Source organism: Littorina saxatilis, linkage group LG1, assembly GCF_037325665.1.
Source record: "Littorina saxatilis isolate snail1 linkage group LG1, US_GU_Lsax_2.0, whole genome shotgun sequence".
In the NCBI taxonomy this organism is placed as follows: domain Eukaryota; kingdom Metazoa; phylum Mollusca; class Gastropoda; order Littorinimorpha; family Littorinidae; genus Littorina; species Littorina saxatilis.
This window is the reverse complement of record NC_090245.1, coordinates 19,573,337-19,584,200: the sequence shown is the minus strand read 5'-3', so window position 1 is coordinate 19,584,200 and position 10,864 is coordinate 19,573,337. Positions and strand designations below refer to the sequence as shown.

At 42.8% G+C, this 10,864-nt stretch overlaps 1 protein-coding gene across 3 annotated transcripts in view; it reads right to left on the bottom strand.

Moving 5' to 3' along the window:
* Window positions 1–78: 78 nt before the first annotated feature.
* The window catches only part of LOC138964054 (acid phosphatase type 7-like), an 18,524-nt gene continuing 7,738 nt past the window's right edge, over window positions 79–10,864 (bottom strand). For 2 of the 3 annotated variants that reach the window (XM_070335948.1, XM_070335940.1), the window contains exons 2-9: window positions 8,791–9,013; window positions 8,349–8,480; window positions 7,737–7,894; window positions 7,133–7,402; window positions 6,079–6,249; window positions 2,112–2,279; window positions 1,471–1,588; window positions 79–1,042 (exon numbers count right to left, since the gene is read on the bottom strand). In XM_070335948.1, coding sequence (XP_070192049.1) covers window positions 864–1,042; window positions 1,471–1,588; window positions 2,112–2,279; window positions 6,079–6,249; window positions 7,133–7,402; window positions 7,737–7,894; window positions 8,349–8,480; window positions 8,791–9,007 — 1,413 coding nt within the window. In that variant the 5' untranslated portion in view covers window positions 9,008–9,013 and the 3' untranslated portion in view covers window positions 79–863. Of the gene's footprint in view, window positions 1,043–1,470; window positions 1,589–2,111; window positions 2,280–6,078; window positions 6,250–7,132; window positions 7,403–7,736; window positions 7,895–8,348; window positions 8,481–8,790; window positions 9,014–10,667; window positions 10,791–10,864 lie in introns of those variants that run through there. The other variant, XM_070335954.1, reaches the window with a different exon arrangement.

Below are 10,864 nucleotides of genomic sequence, written 5' to 3'. Positions count from 1 at the left end.
TGTGTGTGTGTGTGTGTGTGATCTTTAGACTTCAATTTAAACCAAAATCACACACACAGGAGAGCAACAACACTAACAAAAAAATCCTTTTTTATATTCTGTTGAATAAATGTCAGCAATACTTATACGTAATAAAAACCACCACAGAATTTGACAAGGCACAGTTTCAGTTGAAATCAAACGGTTTCATTACAAAGCAAATGGTACAAGTCTAACATGTCAGGACTACACCCTACGTCCTGAGTCAAAGCAAAAAACAAAATCTATCTTAGTTTTAGACAAGATTATGTTGCACAAGTTTGCAATCACAGTACACCATACCGATACATACATATATATACCGATAGCACATGGTTTTCATTATAGATAAGTAATACTGGAATTGAGAATTTTGAGCAGCAAATTACATGTTCCTGTCATTTTCCTGTGACTGTAGAAACGTAGTCAGGCCAGCATCAAACCGAACGATTTAAATGGTGAGTTCTTCAATCCCAATTATGGCACATTTTTGCTGTCACCCATTTGATTAAAAACACAAACCACACATAAGAATGACACCATTTGCCTACCAAAAACAAATTGCTGCAAGCGGTGTTGGGTCCATTTCCATCTCACGCCGACATTTCTATTACTTCTCTACCCCTTTCCCTGCTTCAACGACCCAGCCCCCAACACACACACACACCAACCCCTCCCCTCCACCCACACATCCTCACTAAAAGGTACACTTACCAACGCTGTGGGCGAACTTGAAATACATGTACTTATATGGTCAAACATAAGGTTGCTCTGATTGCTTGCAACAATGTCTTTTAATGCGGTAAAGCTTAAATTTCATTTATGCTCTAATACATGTATGTAATTTATTTTCTAACAATTGTGAAAGAATCAAACACTTTATCCGTGTCACTCAAGACGTAATCAAACTTGAGCTGTGACTGCGATGGCGTCATCAGCAAAAAGCCAGTTGCCATTGAAGGCTCGTCATTCCCCCGCCATTCCACGCCCGGCTCAAAGGTCGGGTCGTTTAGCTCTGGGTTGCCTGTGAAAAAAACAGTTAAAAAAAATATAACGGCGTTATTATTGCCAAACAAACCAAAAACTAAAAACAACAAAACGAGTAAAAACACACACACACACACACACACACACAAACGCTAAAACTAGTCGATTAAAGCGAAATTAAAACATTTAGTCAATCTGTGAACTCACAGAATGAAACTGAACGCACTGCGTTTTTTTTCACCAAGACAATAGCTTTGCCAATCACACCAATCGCTTGAAGTGACAAGCCAGTATAACGCAGTACGTAGCCCTACCGTTTAGCAGGAAAGCCCGCTTCTCTTTGCCCTTTTAAACTTTCTGAACTTGTTTTTGATCGCATTTCAATATTTTTAAAAACAACTCGTGTAATTCTGATATGACACAGCAAGCCATATATACATCTATATCTATACCACAGCAACATACCTGCAGCTCCGTCGACAATGTACACAGGTGCCTGGGGGTTGATATAGTTTTTCTGCGTGGCTTTCCCGAGGTACACAGGGTATGATCGCTCGTACTGGTGATTATGACCTGTGATCATCTGAAGTAACAAGCACAATCTGATTGCAGTCAGTTCTTGAGAATGTTTTATTTATTTCTGCCATTGATACACACGAACATCATGTTTTTAATAGGAATTTCTTTGGAAGAAACCATTCTCTCCCTCTCACTGTCTCGATCTTCTGGCTCTGTCTGTCTGTCTCTGTCTCTCTTTCACCTCATAAACCATAGGATAGACGTGACAAAAGCAGAATCAGTGACTTGAGGTAAATATGCACGAATGCACCCACCCACGCACGCACGCACGCATGAGTACACACACACACACTGACACACATCGGTACACACACACGCGCGCACACACACGCACGCACGCACGCACACCGTGACACTCAAACACACACTCACTGACACACAAACACACACACACCCGGGTACACGCACAAACACACACACACTGTCACACACACACACACACACACACACACACACACACACACACACACTTTTAGAGCTGCAGCCATCCCATTTAGGTTTATTGGCATTCTTCTGTTCAAACTCACCGCATCAACACGGTATTGGTACAGGAGCTCTTCGAGATTGCTTCTGAAGGTGGTTGCCTCATCGTGACATCGCTCCCAGCAGATGAGACTGCTGCAGTACAACGGGCGGTGACCAATCACAACCAACCACGGCACTCGTGCGCGGTTCCCATTGGCCCGTTTGAGATCCTGCAGACACATTACTGTTGAGAAACTTACTATGAGCTACGCGCATTGAATGTTTGTTTGTTTGTTTGAAGTTTTTTTTCCGTTATAAGCTCTTTTCCTTGACCTTGGTCCAATTTGATTCAGGTGCTTGGAATGACCAGCCCTGTCTCTCTCCATCTTTTCGTTGTTGTTGTTGTTGTTGTTGTTGTTGTTGTTGTTGTTGTTGTTGTTGTGTTGTTGTTGTTGTTGTTGTTGTTGTTGTTGTTGTTGTTGTTGTTGTTGTTGTTGTTGTTGTTGTTGTTGTTGTTTTGTTTACTAATTCCCTGACAAAATTGATTTTATGACCAAGGAAAAACGCTTCACAGTTTATTTCGCCAACTCACCAGGAATTCCAGTCCTACTAAAGTGCAACATTTTTATTGCTTATATGGAAAGAGCTGCATATCAGGATACCAAATATATTAAACAAAACAATTTCTTCCGCTCCGATCACCCGTAGTCGGCCTGAGAAAGTGCTCAATCTCACCTGTAATCAGCGAGAAGGGAAGCAATAGACAAATTTTTGCTACTGCTTCTCTCCCCTGCCAGTGACGTCATAAGTGGTTGATGGCTACCATGATGTCGAACGCGGATGAGTCTGAATTGCAGCTTTCGTGCGAAAGCAGTGACTTTGAATCGGAGTTGGAAACATCGGAACTACCGTATTCTGGAGCGATAGGCATAGAGCCATACCAGTTCGAACCGCAAGGTTCGAGTGATGAAGACGAAAGACCGGAAAGACCAGCATAAGAGGTCGGTCTGACTACTACGCGACCGCACGCGGCATTGCACTACCAAACTAAAGCATGGACATGTACTATTTTTTTTATATATATATAGTATCTTCACAACATTATCTGACTTTATACCAAGTTTTAAGTCACAGAAATAAAAAAATAAGGGAGTTATGATGTATTTTGCGACGATCTATCGAGCGAAAGTGAAAGCATCGTGGTTCAGCGTCCGACCATGTTCGCATTGATCTAAGAACACAGGCTCAACCTCAAAATAAAGAATGTTCATGTAATATTTTTATATATCTAGAATCTTCACAATATTATCATACTTTGTACCGAGTTTTAAGTCACAGAAATAAAAAATAAGGAAGTTATGATGCATTTTCTAAGAGCTAGCGAGCGAAAGTGCAAGCATCGAATATCTGCGTCCAACCATGTTCGCATTGTTTTTAGAACCGCAGGCACGACCATAAATTAAAGTACGGTTGTTTAATATTCTTATATATATGATGATAAGGCCTTAAAAAAAAATAGGTGTGGTTACGGTAACCCGACCTACCCTATTTTTAGGGGCCGACCGTAATAACTTTTTATTACATTTGTCAAAAAAAACCACAAAAAAACAAGAAAACGAGTGCAGAAAACGCAATGAAAGCGAAAACGCCCGAGTCGCACACTTATTTCCCTGTCAAGTAGGTTTAATTTGTACACATTAGAAAAAAAAGTTTAAAAAAAAAAGAAGTGATTGCCTACCTTCCTACCCTATTTTTTTGGGCTATGTTACCGTAACCACACCTATTATTTTTTTGGCCTAATGATGATGAAAATTATGATAATGATGATGATGATGATGATGATAATCAGTGATGGTGATGATGGGGATACTCGAATGAATGGAGCAAAAGAGAGCGATAACTAGAAAAATGAACATCAGCATGTACAACAACAACAACAACAACAACAACAACAACAACAACAACAACAGTCTGCGTGTGAGTGTGTGTGTTTGTTAGTGTATACGTGAGTGTTTGTGTGTGTGTGTGTGTGTGTGTGTGTGTGTGTGTGTGTGTGTGTGTGTGCCCGGTGTGTCAGTGTGTGTGTGTGTGTGCCTGCCGTGGTGTGTGTGTGTGGTGTGTGTGCCCGGTATGTTCATGCAATATTCGTATAGATCTAGTATTTATCCTACATACGTCAGAGAGACACCCGTGAGATAATAATAGTTAAAATCACACGTGTGTATATCATGTAAATGAGGTCATGTCAAGCAAGTCTGGCAGGGACCTGTTTTTCCACTGCTTTATGATGCCAAAGTCACCGAGACAAACGTCATTATAGAAACAAAAATTGCGCTGGCTAATTACCCTCGATAAATCTTTAGAACTAACACGTCACGCCACACTTTCAGAGTGACGTTTCTTTGCTTTGACGTAATAGATTGCACGAGGCTTTACTAGAAGAGATCGAGGTTCCAACACGTTCGAAACTCTATTGACCGGAACCCTACTGGCCCAAATACTGCATGCATGATGTCGTCGTGGAATTACTGCGTAACTCCATTATTGGCGATTTTGATGTTCTGGTCCCTTAGATCATTTAGTCATTCATTCTCACTGAGAAATATTCTCTCAAATACGTCGATACGAAAATGTGTGTGTGTGTGTGTGTGTGTGTGTGTGTGTGTGTGTGTGTGTGTGTACACTATTTGCGAATATTGACACATACCCGCACGAGTGCGAACGTGCGCGCGTACACTGACACACACGCACACACACACACACACAGACAGCTGACAGACACAAACACTGACTCACTCAAACCTCAAACACAGACGCACACACAAACAGTAACACAAACACACACACACTGACTCACCGTGCACACACACACACACTGACACACTGGGCACACACACACACACTGACACACAGTGACACACCGGGCACACACACACACTGACACACCGGGCACACACACACACACACACACACACACACACACCAGGCACACACACACACACACAAACACTCACGTATACACAAACAAACACTCACACACACTCACACGCAGACTGTTGTTGTTGTTGTTGTTGTTGTTGTATATGCTGATGTTCATGTTTCTAGTTATCGCTCTCTTTTGCTCCATTCATTCGATCATCATCATTATCATAATCATCATTATCATAATTTTCATCATCATTATCATCACCCTCGCAGTCAGAGTTAAAATGCAAACTGCATATTCTCGAATTTTGATTTGGTGTCCCAAACTTCGGACCAAAATCCGCTCTGCAAGTTTGCACAAACTTGACCGGCCACTGCCTCTGAGTGTCGGCATCATCAGGAAACCTGTGCATGGTATGACCCTTACCATGATTGTTGCTGCACTCAGCGACAGCACAGGCGAAGCCATATCTTCTCCGCTTCGAAGATGGAATCTCTTTTCGAACATACGTACTCGCAGTGGCAGCGCTACTAACACCGTCGGCCATGTTGCTCTTGAAGGCCGTGTTACACTCATGACGTCACTGGCACCGGGGGTGTCTCTCGCAGAATAGACAGGTGCGCGGAATCGGTTTTTATTCAATAAAAAATCAGCCACGCAAAATTTTACAAAATGGTCTTCGGAACATTTACCAGATTGCTATTACACATGTTTTCGGCGAATAAAAATTTTGCACTTTAGTAGGCCTTTAAAACTGCCCTGACAGCCCTTTACAATAGCAATAATGATGACTCGTGACAATATATCACTTACAAGACGACATCCGTCCCCTCTACACTCACGTAAACACACATGCAACCGCACGCACGCCGTGACGAGCGCGAGCACACACACACACACATACACCACACACACACACACGGCACACACCAAACACACGTACACACACACACACACACACACACACACACACCAAACACACACACGTACACTCACACACACACACGTACACTCACACACACACACAAACACACACACACAAACACACACTCCCTCACACCGCGCAACTGACACATCCGTCATCAACCTTTCAACACAAAAACCTGTTCAATCCATCGATGCTGCGTGGAGTTTGGAGTGAAGTCATGCTCTGTGGAGAACGACAGCACGTGCACACCGAGGTAGTCAAAGGAAAACCAGAAGGGAGAGTCAGAACTGCTGGCTTTGTTCGGCATGGGCAACCAGTTCAGGTAGGCAGCAAACTCAAACTGTGCCTGCAACAGTAAAAGACGTGCCTGAATTGAATTTCATTTTCAGTTCATTCCTTTATTGTCCCATCGCTGGGAAATTCGGGTAGGCCTACGCGGCTTCCTCCCATGCAGTGGAAAGCTAGCAGCAACAAAGTCGATCGCGCTAGCGAGGTGTGTGCGTGTTTACGGGTGTAATCAGCCGCCTGCACTGGGATTTGGGAAACTCACAGAAAGCTACGGCCACTCACGGTTGTTCAGTTTTCTTTTCTTCTTCGTTTTCATTTTCGTTATGTATAAACAGAAACAGATAAAAACCTACGTATTTTGTGATTGCCAGTCGCAATCATGTACGACACTGACCTTTCTTGCCATGCTCTGACGGCAAAGCTGGGTTCATGTAGTCTACCCACACGTACATGGTATTATTTTCGTTTCTTTTTCGTTTTATTCGCTTTCATTTGTGTCTTGTGCAAACAGAGTAACAAGGACAAAAACCCACCTCATGATTTTCAGAAGCAGTCATGCACGGCAAGAACGTTCATGTAGTCCACGCACACGTAACCATTATTTTCGTTTCTTCTTGGTTTTATTCGCTTTCATTTGAGCCTTAAGCAATCAGAAACAGACAAAAACCTACCTCATGATTGCCAGAAGCAGTCACGTACGGCATGCATTGAGTCCACCCACACGTAGCTGTTGGTGTTTTCTTTTCTTCTTCGTTTTGTTTTCATTTGAATCTCAGTGTGCAAACAGAAACAGAATAACAGCAGTGATTGCCAGAAGCAGTCATGCACGGCACTGAAGAGAGCGTTCATGTATCCACCCACACCCCGTAGCTGTTGTTTTCTTCTTCGCGCGGTTAGTCTTGTGCAAACAGAAAGAGACAATCATGCAGACACAAACCTACCTCGTGATTGCCAGGAGCAGTCATGTACGGCACCTTGCCAACAACGCTCTGCAGGGCGTTCATGTATTCCACCCACACGTAGCTGTTGTTGTGGGTCTTGGTGCCGTAGTGGTTGGCGTAGGTGATGTCCCCCGCGTGCAGTAGCATCTCCACCTCACCCAAACCCCCGCCGCTCATCCTCGAAGCGATGGAGTCGATGGTTTTCAGCCCGTGCGGCACGCCCATGTCGCCGATGACAGCGAACTGGGGGCCTGGGGTCAAGGGTACGACCTTTTAGAAATTGAGAAATGTTGAGTTTGTGCAATACAGGCAGAATCACACACTGCAACAGACATGTTGCTCATGTAGAAATTATCATCATCATCGTCGTCCTCGTCATCGTCGTCGTCATCATCATCATCATCATCATCATCATCAATCATCATCATCATCATCATCATCATCATCATCATCATCGTCGTCGTTGTCACCGGGCACCGTCATCGTCGTCGTCATCATCATCATCATCATCATCATCATCATCAATCATCATCATCATCAACATCACCATCATCATCATCATCATCATCATCACCATCAACATCATCATCATCATCATCCTAACCTTGTCCTGAATGTTCGCATGCAGCACGTCGCCGAACCCGAAGGCTTTGTCTCCGCACTGGTAGGCTAAGGCCTTAACGCAAGGTGAAGAGGTCTTGTTGACACATGGGATGACGCTAAGGTCCAGAACGGCGGTGTTCAGAACGTGCGCGAACATTCCTGAAAGAAAGAAACAAAGAAAGAAGGAAAGAAAGAGCAGTGAACAAAAATACACCAGGGATCTGTTATAACTTCTGCGGGCACTTACTCCTGAAATTTATATTTTCAATTAGTCTGTCTAAACGTTTTATTGAGGTTTTTGTTTGGAATTCTTATCGGAGAGTGCCGGGAGGGGGTGCAGTATAGCTAGGCCATTGCAAAAAAACAAATTTTGAAAAGTGCAAAAGTCGCCAAAAAGGTTGTGTTGAAGAATGTGAAATCATGCCTTTAGCTCACAAAGTATTTTACAAAAATGTCTCTCAAGAAAATGCAGAGGAATATTAAACTGTACCTCAAAATCTAATACAAAATAAAATAAAACAACAACAAAGTGAAGCACACGAATGCAGAGGGTGACGTTCAACTTCATTTTGGGACTTATTCTTTTCCTTTTTGCTGACTATTTTCTGCTTACCTGCTGTGTATGTGTAGAAATGGGCACTGACCACGTGGCTGAGGTTGGACCCCTCAGGGCCAAACATGCATTGCGGGTAAAACTTCCCTCCGATGGAAGGGCGTGCAGGGTTCATCCATGTTACCCGCAGACCTGTGTGGGAAAAAGAGACCAACAAATGAAAAGAAAAACAAAGAGAAAATAACTTGCAGATTGTAGATTTTATCAATTTAAAGAAATATCCGCTATGACCTTTTACCTAGATATAATGGTAGTTCCTTCTAAAACAGAAAAGATAATTCACCATACCCAATCATTCTTAGACTAGATGCAGACCCTAAACAGGATGGTGATCAAATACTATACCTTTAAACCATTCATCCGAAACAGTAAAGTAAACCATACCCAAACACTATCAGTTGATGGCCAGTAAACCATACCGCAATAAACTACACAGACTCACCCTCGGATCCCTCCAAAGCCAGATGCAGACCCTGAACAGGCGCGTGACTGGGTGGGGAAGGTGGGTAAAGGAAGTTGGACTCTTGCTTCAGCTGCTGCAGAAGGTCATCAGGAAATCTCGCCAGAAGGCATCCACCCCCCACCAGGTCGTGGGTAGATACCCGGGTCGTTCCAAACACCAACAGGAGGGTGGCGAAGGTCGCGAGGAACGGCTTCATGACGGTCTGTGAATTGTCAGATAATGCGAGGGCTTTCAACAACAACAAAAAGTGTTTTTAATTCGTTTTATGTAAATGTAAAACACTATACCTCAACGCTGTAAACTGAAGTGTTCCATTTTTGAACACACATTTTCAATCAATCAATCAATCAATCAATCAATCAATCAATATGAGGCTTATATCGCGCGTATTCCGTGGGTACAGTTCTAAGCGCAGGGATTTTAATTTGTTTAAATTTTTATTTTATGCAATTTATATTGCGCACATATTCAAGGCGCAGGGATTTATTTATGCCGTGTGAGATGGATTTTTTTTTTACACAATACATCACGCATTCACATCGGCCAGCAGATCGCAGCCATTTCGGCGCATATCCTCCTACTTTTCACGGCCTATTATTCCAAGTCACTAGGGTATTTTGGTGGACATTTTTATCTATGCCTATGCAATTTTGCCAGGAAAGACCCTTTTGTCAATCGTGGGATCTTTAACGTGCACACCCCAATGTAGTGTACACGAAGGGACCTCGGTTTTTCGTCTCATCCGAAAGACTAGCACTTGAACCCACCACCTAGGTTAGGAAAGGGGGGAGAAAATTGCTAACGCCCTGACCCAGGGTCGAACTCGCAACCTCTCGCTTCCGAGCGCAAGTGCGTTACCACTCGGCCACCCAGTAAACACTGTGTAAAATACTACTCGATTCTACCAGCAAAAGTAGCACACATGGTAAACACTTGATGGTGTTTGCTATGTGTGCTACCAAGTTTTTCAGTAGAATTATTTCGTTCGACACACAGTGTTCACCACTGGTTACAAAAAGTGTGTTCACAAACGGAACACTTCAGTTTACAGTGAGGGTGCACAGATTGTGAACAAAACATCATGAAGAAAAATGTAAGCATATTTGTGTTAACTAAAAAAGGAAGGAAGCAAAACAGACAAGAGATAAACAAATCAGCTACTCACGAAAAGCAAACTGAACATCAGTCGAGAGAAAAAAGTGAGAACTTGGTGTTCACTGTGTCAGTGATAATAATCGTTGTCGGTACGAAACAGAGAGAGAGAGAGGGGGGGGGGAGCGAGAGACGGGGTGGGGGGGGGGAGAGAGAGGGAGAGGGAGAGACAGACAGACAGACAGAGAAACAGAGACAAACATGCAGGAAGGCGGACAGACGCTGATATCAATGTGCTCACATATATAATTCACACACAAAAATATGTCCATCTTTCATTTGAAGCGTTAAAGGAGTCTTTGACATATATGAACTTTGCTTACAGCCAAGCCAAAAGAAAAAGCAAACAAGCATATTTCCAACCATCAACCATCCAACAAGCTGACAAAAGTAAACTGCCAATCCAACTAACACACAAACGGACCAACAATACTGAGTAGCAATTCAAATTTGTGCAAGCAAGGAAACTTTATAACATCAACCAAGCAAACCAAAAAAACAACCAAGCAAAGTGACCCAAAACAGCACAACAAATATTAATACAAACAACCAACCACAAAATATACAAGTCAATAAATCATTAACTAACAAAACTTCGCCAGGCATAATAATACACATACACCCAAACAAGTAAAATCAAAGTGATGTGACCACAAGAGATAAAGCAACAACGAAACTGACAAATATGGCTGGGCAGAGAATACCTTGAACTAAATCCTGTTCAAAACTTAGCAGCGGCACATAACACCAGGAACAATTCGTGAAAATACAATTTTATGGCGCGTGACTGCATGCAAGCATCCTGGACAAATCACTGATGAAGATAGCGCTCTAATGTTGACGAATAAGTAATTATAAAGATGCAGCCAACATGTGACAAATCTGTGTCACAGCGGTATAT